The sequence below is a fragment of the Rhinopithecus roxellana genome, chromosome 2 (assembly GCF_007565055.1).
Source record: "Rhinopithecus roxellana isolate Shanxi Qingling chromosome 2, ASM756505v1, whole genome shotgun sequence".
NCBI classification, from domain to species: Eukaryota; Metazoa; Chordata; class Mammalia; order Primates; family Cercopithecidae; genus Rhinopithecus; species Rhinopithecus roxellana.
The window spans coordinates 80,391,295-80,408,029 of record NC_044550.1 but is presented as its reverse complement, the minus strand read 5'-3'; the positions used below and the strand labels follow the sequence as shown (position 1 = coordinate 80,408,029).

At 40.1% G+C, this 16,735-nt stretch overlaps 2 protein-coding genes across 3 annotated transcripts in view; both read right to left on the bottom strand.

Annotated features, from left to right (window-relative positions):
- GAB1 (GRB2 associated binding protein 1) overlaps positions 1–16,735 on the bottom strand; it is a 142,405-nt gene that overhangs the window by 30,806 nt on the left and 94,864 nt on the right. For both annotated transcript variants that reach the window (XM_010356727.2, XM_010356728.2), the window contains exons 3-5: positions 6,408–6,633; positions 1,647–2,248; positions 14–99 (exon numbers count right to left, since the gene is read on the bottom strand). In XM_010356727.2, coding sequence (XP_010355029.2) covers positions 14–99; positions 1,647–2,248; positions 6,408–6,633 — 914 coding nt within the window. The remainder of the gene's footprint in view (positions 1–13; positions 100–1,646; positions 2,249–6,407; positions 6,634–16,735) is intronic.
- LOC104657020 (40S ribosomal protein SA-like) lies at positions 14,275–15,275 on the bottom strand. The gene has a single exon (XM_010356732.2). It carries the CDS (start codon positions 15,196–15,198, stop codon positions 14,275–14,277), a length of 924 nt encoding a protein of 307 aa, XP_010355034.2. The 5' UTR covers positions 15,199–15,275.

The window sequence follows — 16,735 nt, the reverse complement described above, 5'->3', positions numbered from 1 at the left end:
CAATTATACTTACAAAGTGGTTATGGAAGCCTTCAAGTGAACTAGATCTATCACTTGGAAATGTTCGTGGAATATCATAGCAGTCTTGAGAACTAGCATCTAAAATAAAGAACAAACTATCAACATTTCTTCCCATCTTTGCCAGCTGTCAGGGTCACTGGGATGACCTATTCTCTTTCTCTCATCATACATATGCAGACACACATGCACACACATAGATTTTAAAAAGGATGCTCATAGAATTGTATCTTGAATCGGCATATTAAACCACTAGAAAATGCAGACACTCACTCCTATGCTAACCAACACCAATATCTAATTTTGAGTGTGAGTGAATGTCTAAGTCTGGGATAAGATAGGTTATCTAAAGATGAAGAGAAACACCTCTATTTTCTCATTGTTTGCACCACCTTGGGCCTAACTTACATCTCACTAACTAGGTTATACAGTCACTTCAAGAAAGGAGTTAGAAATTGTTATTGAATGGTGAAATAAGTACTGATTTAAGTAGTAATCACAAATACATTAAATATTTATCTTCTTGGAGATAGCTGGGGAAAACTCTACCACAAAATATAGAAATTTTAGCACATAGTATTTAGAATATGTGCATTAAAAACTTTAGCTTTCTATTTTTAGGACTTTGAGAATCTCAGAGAATCACCCAGACTCATTTTCTCTTCTCCTCTCAAGGTCTGTAACTTTTGGTTCAGACTCTAGGAGACAGTATAGGAAAGTATACTCACTAACAGTGAAGTAGTAGTGATAAGGGGAAAGAAGATTCAGCTCTTTAAACACAAGTAAAAATCAAAGAGAAAGCAGAATGGCTTGACTAGAACAGAATATCACCTGTCAGACACAACACAAAAACTGCTTATATAGGAAGGAAGGAAATAGAGCCCAACAGATGTGACTTAGAAGCGGCCATAATGGCACACAAATACAGGAAAGGGTATGACTCGGAGAGGCTTTGTGGCTGGTCCATTTCCTGCGCTTCTGTCCCAACAGAGGGCCTATCCACCCAGGATTATAGAAAGTGGGAGAGAGGGCCGGGCGCGGTGGCTCAAGCCTGTAATCCCAGCACTTTGGGAGGCCGAGACGGGTGGATCACGAGGTCAGGAGATCGAGACCATCCTGGCTAACACGGTGAAACCCCGTCTCTACTAAAAAAAAAAAAAAATACAAAAAACTAGCCGGGCGAGGTGGCGGGCGCCTGTAGTCCCAGCTACTCGGGAGGCTGAGGCAGGAGAATGGCATGAACCCGGGAGGCGGAGCTTGCAGTGAGCTGAGATCCGGCCACTGCACTCCAGCCTGGGCGACAGAGCGAGACTCCGTCTCAAAAAAAAAAAAAAAAAAAAAAAAAAAAAAAAAAAAAAAAAAGAAAGTGGGAGAGAGAAGGGCACACTTCCTGAGGCAGGAAGGCATTACTAAGGCCATACTTCTTCAGGGGTGAGAAACTCCAACTATCTTTCCCTTCTAGCAGAGCATGAATGCACATATACCCTTCCAGGTAACTGTAGAGCTGGAAAAAAATGGACTGTATTTTGTAGCATAATATATTTAACTACATTTAAAAGAACAAATATTCAGAAAAATCGATTTTCTATCATTAACCTCTAATAGAGAAGAAGTCAACTAGAGCTGACCTTTTCGCAATTTGTTTAAATCCACAGTGGAAATGGTATTACTACGTGATGGCGGCATCCCTGCTGTAGGGATACAGTAACTACTGTCAGTGTCTGAGGCGGTGCGTGGGATACTACACGTTTCCACAGGAGATCGGTCATGAGCTGGATGTGGTTTCGGTGGCCGAGGTGGAGGAATATCTGGAATAGTGTCTAGCTTTGATGTCTGTCCCAAGGTTCCTTCTGGAAATGTTCGTGGAATCTGATAAGTATTACCAGGTGTTGGAGGAATGTCATAACTAATAGATACATGCCTCATTTGAGTCTCTACACTCGATGTCCCAGAAGGGGTATTAAAAACATAGAGTTCTCCATCTGCTTCAGTACTTGACGGAGACACCTTTGGTAACACATCATGGGAATAACTCCTGGGCAGGTTATAAAGGCTGGAGTCAGCTGAAGCACATGTGGCACGTGAAGGTGGAGAGTCGTATATCATTTGCTGCTGAAAAAAGCCATTCATTCCATGTTTGCTCTGGGAGGAAGCAGGATTTTTATGAGAAGGGACGTTATCATTGCAGTCTGTTTCAGAAGAGGTGAATTTTGCAGAATCAGCATGTGTTCTAAATAAAAATTGTTAATGACAGAATAAACAAGGTGAAGACTAAGAATACATTTTTTATAAACATAGCTTAGCAATCAAAAGATAGGGCTTTTCTCATTAGATTTTTTGTGTGATCCATAGGATTTAAAGCACAAATGTTCTTTAGCTTTTATGATTATACACCAGACAACAAAACCACCACCACAAAACCAACAGAAGCATTCTCTCTAATTCTGTCCTATATCTGCCCACACCCCCAACTCCACCTATTAAATTTGCACATAAAAACACAACCCCTGAAGCACTGGAATTAAACATTACAAAACTCTGGGAAAGGTAAACGATTAATGCATAGACACAAGGAAAAGCATTTCCTCTGAAGAGCATGCAAAAACCTAGTGCTAGTACAGTTTATATAGTTGATCCATTGGTCTTAAACCTCCCCGTGGCAAATTTGCTGTTCTGTAAAATTAAAAGTCTAATGATTACTTGGTATTGAATAAGGTCAATGTGACTTACAAGAAGGTGACATCTAATTGTTTTTCACATATCTTCCTTTCCACTACTTTTCTTTAACAAACATTTAGCCAACATTAAAGAGGATGGAAATACATGATACAGAGTTAACCAACTCCAAACAATAACTCACTTTGAGAAATCTCATTAAAGTACATTTATGTACATTTTCAGTCTCTGCATTTTGAGGTATCACAAAATTTGGGTATATGACAAGATGAAGCTAACAACACAAGCACACTCTCACTTCCTTAATGCTAAACAAGATACCTGAACTACTTCTGCATGTTATCCAAAGTCCTGTAGGAATTTAAACAATATTTCTTTAAATAACTATGATTTTTTTTTAAGGGCTTACCTTTCCTGACTTCTTAGTAACATCTGGCACTATGCATAGTAAAGTCTCCCCCTTTACTATGAGAAAACCCACACTGTGCCATATTGTGCTTTTGTTTTCTCCATCTTAAAAACATCTTAAAACCCTCCATTTTAAACCCTTCTCCCTCGCTGATTACTTTCTTGTTTCACTTACTGGCCCCTTCCTGTCTCTCTCCCAGCATATGGCCAACAGAGATTAGTCCTAACCTTTTACCACACATGCTATTAGAGATCATCCTCCTTTTTCAGAACTTCATTTTCTTCTCTGAATGCTGACAACTTCCATCATCTTATCAAATTCCATGTCCCATGTTCTCAAACTAATATTTCTACTTGGTTACTCCAGTATTACCTTGCTTGTGTGCCTCAAACTGAAATCCATTTACTTAAGTTGACTGCTTTTCTGGCTTGCACTGAAAAAAATGACTTTATCCAGATTCCCTAGGCTCAAAACACAATCAGCTTGATTCCTTCTCTTTGATCTCCAGTCATGTAGGCATCGAGCCCTTCTTCTTAGCTGCGTACTTATTCCCTTGCTCTATTCCCATTGCCACAATCCCAAGTTCAGGTCCCTGTCCCTGCTGAGATCTATATGACTGAACCCTCCTTAGTGGAATTTCCTCTACTCTCTGCCTCTTTCAATCTATTCATGGGGCCAGACTTCCATAAGATCAATATTTTCAAAACATAGTTGTTATACCACTCACGTATTCAAGAGAAAAACCTAGTAAGGGCCCCTACAGGGTGTGGGAACTATAAGGCCTCACACGAATCCACGCGACACTGAGGCTACTAATAACCTGGCTCCACCTTCTCCATCCTATCCTCTAAGACGCTCTCCTCCTCATTATCTTCCTCCCACCATGCTCACTCACATCTTTCCTTTCCCTCAAGCTATTTTTGCACAAATTACTAATGATTTTCTTCTCTTCTCTCACCAACTAGGTGTAGTTCACATCCTATTCTTCCTATGAAGCTTTTGTTTTCTCCATCTTAAAAACACTTGCACTGTCCCTTTGTGGAATTTCTAATGCGCCTATGCATATTCTAAAATTTGTACTTCATTTAATTCAAATGCAGAGTTAAGAGAAGCTAGAGGAATTATGAGTAATAAGTAAAGCTCCTTGCTCTGACTAGCTTACAGTTAGTGAAGAATAAGTAAAAACATCAAGCCATTTCTAACACTGTGATAAAACAAGATATGAAGGCGTAACTGGGATACTATAAAAACCCAGAAAGATATTTAAGCTAACTTGGGAGTTTGAGAGGAATGCTTCCTAGAGGAGCACATTCTAGCCAAAGTCTTGCAGAACAAACAAGAGTTTGCAAGGCAACTCTCGTATATTATCTTCATCTCTAAATATTTAATGCTTGCATGTTTTCACTTAACTCTTACTTGTAAACTCCAAAGGTGACTATATCTGAGTAGACTCTATTTTATATAGTTTGTACCTTCATAGCACCTAGCATAATATTGGGCACATAGTGGTTACCTCATAAATATTTGCTATTTATCTGTCACTTTTGTAAAATATAGATAGCAAAATACATCTGGGTGATGATTTTGAGCATAAGTTGTACTGCAAGAGGAAAGCTGTGATACCAGTGAAATTATGAAATACACTATATAAAAATAAAATATAGAACTGTCACTCGGCTGTTGGCTTCTAAAAAGTTGCTACTGAAAAATAATTGTGAACTTTTATAAAATAAAATATTAGTTAGTAGCATAGGTAACAAAGTTGCCAGTGTATAATTTTTAAATACTCACAGCAAACAAGCAAAATCAAGTTAGAATTTGATATTAACAAATGTTGATTTATAAATTTTTTTCTGCTCTTACAGGTAAAATCCCATTACAACAAATACATAGAAATCCAGCTTTGGAATGAATGTGAGCTGTTTCCATCATCTCAGGGCATGGTTCAGAGAAACTATTTTGTGAATCTTAACATATTCTACATCAGAATTTTTGAACAAGTACTTTGTCTGATCCCAGTCCAGCAATAATTACTTTCTGCATTTAAAAAAATCTTTTTGTCATAAAATAATGCTTACAAAATATAATAATCTTGTTTAAAAAAACATTTTTCATGTCTATCAAGAAATATACTCTCTATCCAGACCCCAGCTGATTAATACATAAATAAAATATACTTAATTGACTGGTATCACTAATTGTCACATAGCTATTAATGGCAGAGACTGGCCTCTCAATCATTTTTCTGCTCCTTTTAAAAACAGTAAAACAATTGCTTCTTGACTCTTTACTGCTTTCAACATCAAGGAACAAGGAGGATCCAATTAAAATGCCTTATAGCTTAGAAGAGGAAAGGGACGTGGGGGCAGGGAAGGAGATGGTAGAGAAACTAAGAATTTGGGACAGGTTTGATGATTCCTTCAGTCAAGCGCTGTACTCCATATACTTCTTTCTACTTAAAAATTTGTAAAGGGAGGCCAAGTGCAGTGGCTCACACCTGCAATCCCATTGCTTTAGGAGGCTGAGGTGGGAGGAATACTTGAGCCCAGGAGTTTGGGGTTACAGTGAACTATGAGTGTGCCACTGCACTCCAGCCTGGGCAACAGAGCAAGACCTTGTCTCTTAAAAAAAAAAAAAAAAAACAGAAAAAAAGAAAAAAAGGTTAAAAAAAAAAGGGTAAGCTCTGCTTCATTGCTAGATATGAAGACTAAAAGTTTCATAATTTTTTAGGAATATATTTGATCAAATTTCACTAACATCCAATTTGTATATTCCATGGAATTTGCTATATCGGGATTTTACCTGTATGATTAATTTCTCACACAGATCCAAAACCACCACAACACACTCACTGCAACGGAATCGTTTTGCTTTCAAAATCTTCTAGTAGAAGGTATTCCTCTCCTTCTTCAGAAACAAAAGATGACCCTTGGCTGGTTTATAATCACATAAGAAATGGAGCAAGATCACCATTTATAAATCAGTGAAATCTGTTAAGCAAGTAATACTGTGAGTCTGTAACAAAGACTACAAAATAGTAGACAGACTTCCAAAAGAGCCTTGTAGGGAAAACTGCTCTTTGTCAAAGATGGCAGAGATTGTGTCTCTTCGATACAATCTCCTGAATATCAGATATCAATAGGGGAATGTAAACCTGAAATATAAAGCCTAAACATATGCCTATACAGATGGTTTCTTTCAAGCCTGCAAGTCAAAATTTAAAAAGTTTAAAAGGTAAGAATCTTAATGTGTACACACATACATACGCCTCTATGTCTCTCTCACACGGGCATGTATAATTTACCTGGTGGGTTCGGGTTTCTTGCTTTGACAGTTGATGAGCAACAGGTAGTCTTGAGGATCCTCCTGAATGCCAAGAGTTTCCAGGTGTGGTGGAACATTGATTAGCTGATATGGAGGAGGTAGAGTAGCAGAGGATGAATCCGCCTGGGTGGATGGTGGTGCTGTATTTATAGCTAAAGGTAAATCAGCTGGTGCTTGTAAGGAGCTGCCAGGTGGCTTTACAGGATCTGCAACACAAAGTTTAACTATCACGTCTACCACAGTTAAAGAATTTTTGGAAAAACAAAGCTACTTTGGAGACAAATTGTTTCAACACACAAAAACAGAATAAATCATGGCAATGTCAGCTAAAACAACACTACCTAAATGGCGACCTTTATACAGCAAGTATTTTTTATTCTTGTCAAAGAGATCTAAAGAGTAGGACTCCCTATATATTCCCGCTCCTCTAAAAAAGCCACGGCTAACCTTGCCTTGAACAGTCTTCAGTTTTGAGGCTACGAGAAGGAAGCTGTTCTACAACCTTAGTTGAAGAGAAAGATACCTTAAAACTCCATAATAAAGTGCTTCCCGAGCCAACCCAACCTTCCAAGGAGACCCATTTAATTACACAGTTTCTTTTTCTTTTTTTTTTTTTGAGATGGAGTCTCGCTCTGTCGCCCAGGCTGGAGTGCAGTGGCGCGATCTGGACTCACTGCAAGCTCCGCCTCCCGGGTTCACGCCATTCTCCTGCCTCAGCCTCCCGAGTAGCTGGGACTACAGGCGCCCGCCACCACGCCTGGCTAATTTTTGTATTTTTAGTAGAGACGGGGTTTCACCGTGTTAGCCAGGATGGTCTCGATCTCCTGACCTCGTGATCCACCCGCCTCGGTCTCCCAACGTGCTGGGATTACGGGCCTGAGCCACCAGGCCCGTGGTCCTGTGAGTAGCAGGGTCAGCTCTTTACCCTGTGTTTATTTCGATGATCATTCTTTTCTACCTCTTAGCAGACTAGAGAGAATTACTTCTAATTCTGGGATGGTGAAAATAAAGTCTATTCACGTTCAAGGAAAGAGCTTCTTTAAGGCATCACCTCTTCCCTCAGCTCATAACTTTATTTGCCATGTAGTGGATTTTTGTAGTATTTTCATGAAAAGAGGCCCAGCAAGTAAAGTAGTAATTTATTATTCCCTTAACTATGTTTTGAGAGAAATACGAAAAGAGCTAAATTGTACAGAATGAAGCAATTGAAAACCAGGTGAAATTCTAGAATAAAATCCCGCTGTAGTCACTGCCATAACCAAGTATATTAAAGGCCCAAAAAAAAATGCTCTGTTAGTCTGGTTAGCCATAGAAGGCCATAAATAATCCAGAAAAAGGCAAATGTTCATACATGAATAAATCTGTTCAAATTTATATTGTTATTTATATTATTACAGAACAGAAAAGGCTGGGTTGAAACTGAAGCCTCTTCAGTTCCCGTGTGGTGGCCTCGTATTCAATCCGTGAGGTTGGGGGGCCTGTTAGAAGGACCCCATCTCGCTTTGCTGGAAGTTTATTTTTCTTCTTTTCCTTTTTTGCCCAATAAATTCCGTTCCCCTCAAAGTGTCCTTGAATGTGTTCCTAATCCTTCCAGGTCATGTGACAAAAACCCAGTTTTAGTTGAACTAAGAACAAAATTCTGCATCATTTTTGGTGCCCAAATGTGGGGCATGAGAAAGGGTAAGATGCAAACCAAAAAATCTTTTTACCTTTCATTTCTAAGCCTTTTTGTCCTCAGACTTCTGAGGGTAGAGTAAATTACGCCTCCCCACTCCTGTCACTCCCAGGGATCGAGAATGTCGGCCTTTTCCTCCTTTTTTTGAGATACACAGTGGTGGCTAAGGCCAAAAGGCCTTTGCGCAGCGGACTGGCCAGCATTCCCCACCATGTCTCTCTCTTAGTAGACACTGAGAGACCTATTTGCATAAGAATGAGAGGTTCTTCATCAGGCATCTTTTTCTTTTTTCCACCCTGTTAGCAATTAACACAGCCTTGCATTTAAGCTGTCTTCCTCTTCTCCACCAGGTCTGGAGTTAACTTTAAAGCGAGGCCCTTTTTTTTTTTTTGCAGATGTTCTACTAGACTAGGAATAAGGATAACTGTTTCTTTCTCTGTAAAGTTTTAATTATGAAAAAGGATTTGTGAGGTTTGTCTTAAGCTTTAGCCAATCTGCTGTGCTTTGCATGTCTTTCTGTATGGTCAGTAGCAAACTTTGCTGCAGGCCTCCATCTTGTTTTACGTCCTTGGAAGTGTGACCTATAAACATGTAGCAATGCTTTCTTTAGCCTCTGCCATTTTACAGTGGCGGCCCAGGCTCAATCCTGGCTTAGGCAGAGTCCTTTCTGGTTTGATATATATGTGACTTTTGCTATTTGTTTATTCTCTTCCTCTCCACGAACTGCCTTGATTTTCCTTTTCTGAGCCTTTAGTAAAGTTTGAAAGCCAGAAATACTGACCACTTGGTGCAGTTAAAGTTGGACAAGGAATTTAAAAGAATTTTCTTAAACAGCACTCAGCTTAATTAAAAATGGATATCCAAATTATAGGTATATTTAAAAGGCCTTTATGTTTTTCTCTTCCTGGATCTTGCTTTGCTGGAAAAGGGTTTTTTCTAGTCACCTGAATTATTTTTCTCCATTTTGCCTTGCCACCCTTAATGCTTGCATGAGAAGGGACAGACCTCTGTTTTCCTCATGAAACCAAGAATTAAAAGTGAATAGATCTCTCTCAAAATCTGTTTTTGCCTCCCAGTTATGCCTGCTTATTAGGCCTTAGAAGCTGCATGTTTTCCTAACCCTGTCTCTTTATGGGCTCAACCCGGAGGCAAATCATCCAATTAGGAAGTTGGCAAACGAAAAACTTGTGGTTACTGGGTTTTCTTCTGCCTGTCTGTGTAGTTATATATGTGTTGTTATATGTGATGTCTATAAAAAGAGCTCTAATTAATTATAGAGAAGGATAGGTGCTTGGATCAAATATTGAAAGGGAAAATAAAAGCTGTGGTACTTTTTAGTTCACGTGACTTTAATCTTTGAGACATAGAAACAGCCTAAAGATCATTGGTAAAATGCAGATGTCAAAATGTAAATTTTTGCCTGGGGTTAAAGGATTATTTTGAATTTGATAAGATAAAGCTAAAAGTTCAAACAAGTTGTGAAAGGATTGTAAAAATTAATCTTGCAAAATAAATTCCAAGTGTGAACATATAACTAAATTTAAAAGGGTATAATATGGTTTTTCTGTAAATTGAGCACTGAAATAAAAGCACAATAAGGTACTCTTAAGGCACTAATCTCTTTGGCAAAAGTTTTAAGGGGTTATAAAAGGTTTCTGCTTTTCCAAAACTTTCTGAGTCATCATTTTGGCAAAATAAATAACTTAAGGTAATCTGGAATTCTATTTCATAATATCAAGTGCTTTAACCCTCTAACATAATTAACAGACTTCCCAAAATCAAACTTCAGTTTCAAAATTGTCTTTGCTGACACCTGGCTTTTTGGATGCTACAGAGGGCCCCTGGAGCACCCAGAAGAGAGATAAACAGAACTATTTGACATGTTTAGGTACATGGGATTGCCAAAATGATGTTTAATCTTCTTCAGGTTATATCTTAGGGAATATTATTATATGTTCCAAAATTGTATGGGATTTCTAAAATTCTAATACCTGAGTATATGCTATCAATCACAATTAAGGTTGTTATGTTATTGTAAACCAGAGATAACCAAATTTCTTTTTCAATTGTGTTTCTGACTGTAACTACCCTGACATTTCATTACTCACAGACAATTGTCTTGTTTTGATCCTCTTCAAAAGATGGCTTATAATCAGCTACAGAACTTTGACACGTGCTTTCAAACGTAGGTTTCTGATAACTTGGGAGATTGTGACATTGGAATACAGGAAAAATGTACACAACTCATGGAGAGCTGAAATGTTCACAAATATCAAGCAAAACAAGTGTTAACTAAATGGACTGAACTAACAGAAAACTGAGGTAACCTTTTTGACTTTTGCCTGGAACACTGCTGATCCTTGTTTATCAGACTCCAAGGACACTTATTTTGAGCTATTCACAGCCTTTAATAATTGAGTAAGGTATAATCCTGTGAACAAAGTTTGGAGCATATTTGTCTCTCTGCCTCTCTTCTCCAGAATTTGGGAACTAGTTGTGAGTATTCTTAACTTATGGCAATATGATTGTTTGCATCAGTGCAATAAGAATCCGTTTTCTTTTGCAACAGGATGCAATTGGAGAAACTGGTTGTTTTACCAAGGCTTTGACTGGAAGGGTATGCTTCCCTTTAAGGAGTCAAGCTCTACTTGCAGAGCCGAATAAAGCCCCTTGGGAAAATTGGCCTCATAGCTCATCTACACAGTCCTGTACAGGGTTCCTAACCTGTGGTGAGTAGAGAATGTCACTTTCCAACAGGCCCGGGAACCACATGTTCTTGGGATCTCAAGAAGAGTGGAGTTTACCCAACTTACAGGTATTTGAGGGTACAAACTCATGGGTGGACTTGGCTTTAGAAAGTCCTATCTGAGATTCCTTGTGGAACCGAGTTCCATCAAAGTCAATCTAAAAGGCCTATGTTAAATTAATTATTCGGGCTGGGCACAATGGCTCACACCTGTAATCCCAGCACTTTGGGAGGCCGAAGTGGGCAGGTCACTTGTGGTCAGGAGTTCAAGACCAACCTGGCCAACATGGTTGAAACCCCATCTCTACTAAAAATACAAAAATTAGCCAGGTGTGGTGGTGCGTGCCTGTAGTACCAGCTACTCAGGAGGCTGAGGTGGGAGAAGCACTTGAACCTAGGAGGCGGAGGTTACAGTGAGCCGAGATTGTGCTACTGCACTCCCACCTGGACAACAGAGTAAGACTCCATCTCAAAAAAAAAAGAAAAATGTGTGTGTATGTATATATGTGTGTGTGTATGTATATATGTGTGTGTATATATATATATATATATATATTTTTTTTTTTTTTTGGTGCACTTTATGCAAATGGGGCCAAGTATAAGACTAAAGTCTATCTTGCAAACAACTCAGTACTATCATGATTTGTTTTTAACAAAAACGAGAACTGGAGAGAGAAAATGTTTCAAAACTTGTCATACACTTGTCATTATATTCTAGACTCACTAGTTGTTTTTAAGTTCTTGTCTACATTTTGAACTAACCCTGCTTATTCCTGTGAACCAACCAGCAATCTCTGGCTGCAGCTCAGAAGGAGCTAAGGGGATGGATAATGTAAAAATCTGGAGCAATATTCTAGTTCTCAGTAATTATCCTGCAATTCCTGTCAAGTGATGGGAATAAACAGGATGCCCATCACCTGGAGGTTTCCTTTTTGGGAGAGTAAGACCAGGGGAGCTAACCAAAGCCAGGTCCCATGCACCCAGATCTTAGCAAGCATAACTATAGCCACCAGTTATCTGGGTGTGTCACAAGACATCCTTTTCTCTATCTTGTTGGAGGAGGACTAAATTCCACAGCTTCACCTTAGCATTCGGCTTATGATAAGGAGTCCACACAACCCCCAAGACGCATTTTTGTCTCAAACTCAATTCTAAGCTTTGAATAAAGGCCCTAGGAAATAAAACTAGACCTGAGAGGTCCACAAGCAGACAATAATGGAAGTTAAAAAAAAAAAAAAGGCACAGAGCAGGTGAGCATGACTTATTCCTACCAATTAAGCCAGGCTTCTCCTTTTATGCATAAAGGCTATGCCAATATCCATGGCATAAATGCAGTCTAGGGAATTCAAAGGCTACTGACAGCAGGGAGGATAGGGCATGTGTGGGTAAGAGCAGATATTCCCACCCTCCTAGGCCCCCTGTTAACATAGGTGAAGGCCACTTTGACACCCATGGGTGGCACCCTGTAGAGGTTGCGGGGACTTGGGGATATAATGATGGAAGAAAGAGATGCCTCACTTTCTCTCCCTCACACACCCTGGGTATTCACTAGGAAGAGAAGGGAACCTGCGATGCCTGCTCCCCTTTCTAGATGAGTAGCCATTCATCTTCAGTCTGTGCCCCTTTCAAATGCATTCTGAACCCCCAGGACTCCTTTGAAAAAAAATCTTCTTTTTCCTCCTCTGTCCTCCCTTCACTGATAGGTAATTATGTCTCTGTACTACGGGACCCTCCCCTCTGATGCATCCTCCAAACTGGGAAAAGTTAATTTCCCAAACCTTAAACTAGTTGACTTAGGATTGTGCTTGGGGGAAGGGAACACAGAAGCCTGACATGCAGGAAAAAGGGTAAAAGTTGTTTTTTTTTTTTTTTTTTAACCAGTCAGGCTTTGGCCTCCCACTCCCTGTGCAAACCAATAAAAGGCCTTGGGATTTTTGAGCCGTCCTTATCCGCTACCCCGTTCTGTTTTGATACATGTTTTCTAATAACCCGGTTTGTTTGTTCTCACCTTCAGATCATCAAACTCCAAACAGTCATGCAACCGGAGCCTTGAATGATGGCCCCCTTTGCCAGGGACCCTAGATGGCCGCTGAGGGGGATCTGACTGCTGTTTTCCCAAAACAGGTACCCTTGTCAGCAGGAAGAAGTTAAGATTGGTCTTCGTCCTTATCCTTACTCCAAAGGCAGTTAGATGTACTTCTTTAGAGCGGAGAGTGATAGATACGGGGAGGAGCCTGGCCTTTTCAGTTCCTGGGTGGTGGCCTGGAATTCAGTCTGTGAGGTGGGGAGCCTATTGGGAGGACCCCCTCTCACATTACTGAAGGTACTTTTTTTCTTCTTTTCCTCTTTGGCCCAATAAATTCCGTTCCCCTCACCCTTCAATGTGTCTGTCTTCCTAATCGTTCCTGGTCTTGTGACAAGAGCCCAGTTTAGCTGAACTAGGGAACAAAGTTCTGCATCAGTAATGCATGTCATTTGGCTTGTTAATTTACCATAGAGAGGTTAAATATCTGCTCTATTTTCTCTAGATAATAAATTATAAGAATAAATCCACATGCTTTTGATAATGCCTTTATGTATTTAACTGTAATATTCATAAATGTACCACAATCATGTTTATTTAGCTCATTTTACAATCTCTTGGACCTAAGAAGTCATATCCTAATTATGAAGCCTGAATAATCACACATTAATATGGCTAAATATGACAGTGTATATCTAATCCCAATAACAAACAAGAAAGGATCAGAACTCCTATGCATTGTGTTACATGTTGCAGATGCTGAAAAAATGTTTCATTCACAGGGCAGACACTCACTGATCGCTCTATTTGTTTTATTATTTATTATTATTATTATTATTATTTTTGAGACAGGGTCTCCCTCTGTGCCCAGGCTGGAGTGCAGTGGCACCATTTTAGCTCACTGCAGCCTGGAACTCCAGGGCTCAAACGATCCTCCCCTCGTATGTAGCTGGGGCTACAGGCACACACCACCACACCTGGTTAATTTTTTAAAATTTCTGTTGAGACAGTATCTCACATGTTGCCCAGGCTGGTCTCAAACTCCTGGGTTTAAGAGATTCTCCTGCCTCAGTCTCCCAAAGTGCTGGGATTACAGACTTTGTGTCAAGTCAGAAGAAATTACGGCAAGCAGCACTTACAAATCTGTTAAGACCCATTCATCTGCATGTGCAGTTTTGGGATTTGCTCCTCAAAAATTCTGAGCACTCCGAGATGAATCAAGTTCAAAAATTTTCTGTTAGAGGATCTGGCCTGAGTAAAGAGAAGTTGAGCCAACTTCTAACTTTATCTTTACTATGCTCATGTAATGTCAAGTCTTCATAGCTCATCTAACAAAATCTAACACCTTATGCCAGGAGTTAATTTTTTGTTTTTTTAAATTTTTTTTATTTAGATACTGATGTTTATTTTCCATGTTGCTTAAGAGCCCGTGCAAGAACAGCGTAAGACCATTCAGTGGTTGTTCCTACCCATTCAGTCGCCTGAGCAGTGAGAGCTGCAGGCCAGTCTTCTATGGCAGGCTGAGTGCTCCAGTCTTTAGTAGGGAACTGCTGAAGAGGCACAGAAGGCACCTGCATGCCTTCAGACCATTGTGCAACCTCAGGCTGAGTAGCAGTGAACTCAAGAGCTGGAGCAGTCCATTCACACTGAAATTCCTCCTTGGTCACTGCCTTTTCAGCAGCAGCCTGCTCTTCTTTTTCAATCGCTTCAGGATCTCTGTAGAAGTAGAGCTCAGGCATGACGTCCAATGGGTGTTCACGGGAAATGGTGCCACGCATGCGCAGAACTTCCTGAGACAGCATCCACATCAAACCCACGGAGTGAGCTCCCTTGTTGTTGCATGGGATGGCAATGTCCACATGGCACAGAGGAGAATCTGTGTTACACAGAGCAATGGTAGGTAGGTTAACATAAGATGCCTCCATGAAAGGCTGGTGGTCAGCTCTGGGGTCAGTAACCACAAGAAGCCACGGCTCCCAGAAGGCTGCTTGCATCTGGTTACTGAAGGTTCCAGGAGTGAAGCAGCCAGCAATTGGATCGGCTCCAATGGCAACAGCAAACTTCAGCATGGCCCTCTGGTCGGTATTCCTGGAGGATATAACACTGACATCTGCAGGGTTTTCAACGGGAACAATGGTACGAGCTGCCAGCAGAAGCTTCTCCCAGGTCCTCTTCAGATGTATGATGTAGATGCCATCACTTTTCCTTTTATAGATGTACTGTCCCATCTGGAAGTCAAGATTGGTGCCACCTAAGTGGGTTCCTGCTGCAAGGAACTTAAGGATATCCTCCTCCTTCATCCACAGGCCATCAAGGGCTCTGGACATTGTGAAAGTTTCCCTTTAAGTTATGACAGGAATCCAGAACAATGCCGTATGGACCCCTCTGTGGGTAGCACAGAAAGGCCTTTTTTTTTTTTTTTTTTTAATTATACTTTAAGTTCTAGGGTACATGTGCATAACGTGCAGGTTTGTTACATATGTATACTTATGCCATGTTGGTGTGCTGCACCCATCAACTCGTCAGCACCCATCAATTGATCATTTATATCATGTATAACTCCCCAATGCAATCCCTCCCTCCTCCCCCCTCCCCCCTCCCCATGATAGGCCCCAGTGCGCGATGTTCCCCTTCCCGAGTCCAAGTGATCTCATTGTTCAGTTCCCACCTATGAGTGAGAACATGCGGTGTTTGGTTTTCTGTTCTTGTGATAGTTTGCTAAGAATGATGGTTTCCAGCTGCATCCATGTCCCTACAAAGGACGCAAACTCATCCTTTTTTATGGCTGCATAGTGTTCCATGGTGTATATGTGCCACATTTTCTTAATCCAGTCTGTCACAGATGGACATTTGGGTTGATTCCAAGTCTTTGCTATTGTGAATAGTGCCACAATAAACATACGTGTACATGTGTCTTTGTAGTAGAATAATTTATAATCCTTTGGGTATATACCCAGTAGTGGGATGGCTGGGTCATATGGTACATCTAGTTCTAGATCCTTGAGGAATTGCCATACTGTTTTCCATAATGGTTGAACTAGTTTACAATCCCACCAACAGTGTAAAAGTGTTCCTATTTCTCCACATCCTCTCCAACACCTGTTGTTTCCTGACTTCTTAATGATTGCCATTCTAACTGGTGTGAGATGGTATCTCATTGTGGTTTTGATTTGCATTTCTCTGATGGCGAGTGACGATGAGCATTTTTTCATGTGTCTGTTGGCTGTATGAATATCTTCTTTTGAGAAATGTCTGTTTATATCCTTTCCCCACTTTTTGATGGGGTTGTTTGTTTTTTTCTCGTATATTTGTTTGAGTTCTTTGTAGATTCTGGATATTAGCCCTTTGTCAGATGAGTAGGTTGCAAAAATTTTCTCCCATTCTGTAGGTTGCCTGTTCACTCTGATGGTAGTTTCTTTTGCTGTGCAAAAGCTCTTTAGTTTAATTAGATCCCATTTGTCAATTTTGGCTTTTGCTGCCGTTGCTTTTGGTGTTTTAGACATGAAGTCCTTGCCCATGCCTATGTCCTGAATGGTACTACCTAGATTTTCTTCTAGGGTTTTTATGGTATTAGGTCTAACATTTAAGTCTCTAATCCATCTTGAATTAATTTTCGTATAAGGGGTAAGGAAAGGATCCAGTTTCAGCTTTCTACTTATGGCTAGCCAATTTTCCCAGCACCATTTATTAAATAGGGAATCCTTTCCCCATTTCTTGTTTCTCTCAGGTTTGTCAAAGATCAGATGGCTGTAGATGTGCGGTATTATTTCTGAGGACTCTGTTCTGTTCCATTGGTCTGTATCTCTGTTTTGGTACCAGTACCATGCTGTTTTGGTTACTGTAGCCTTGTAGTATAGTTTGAAG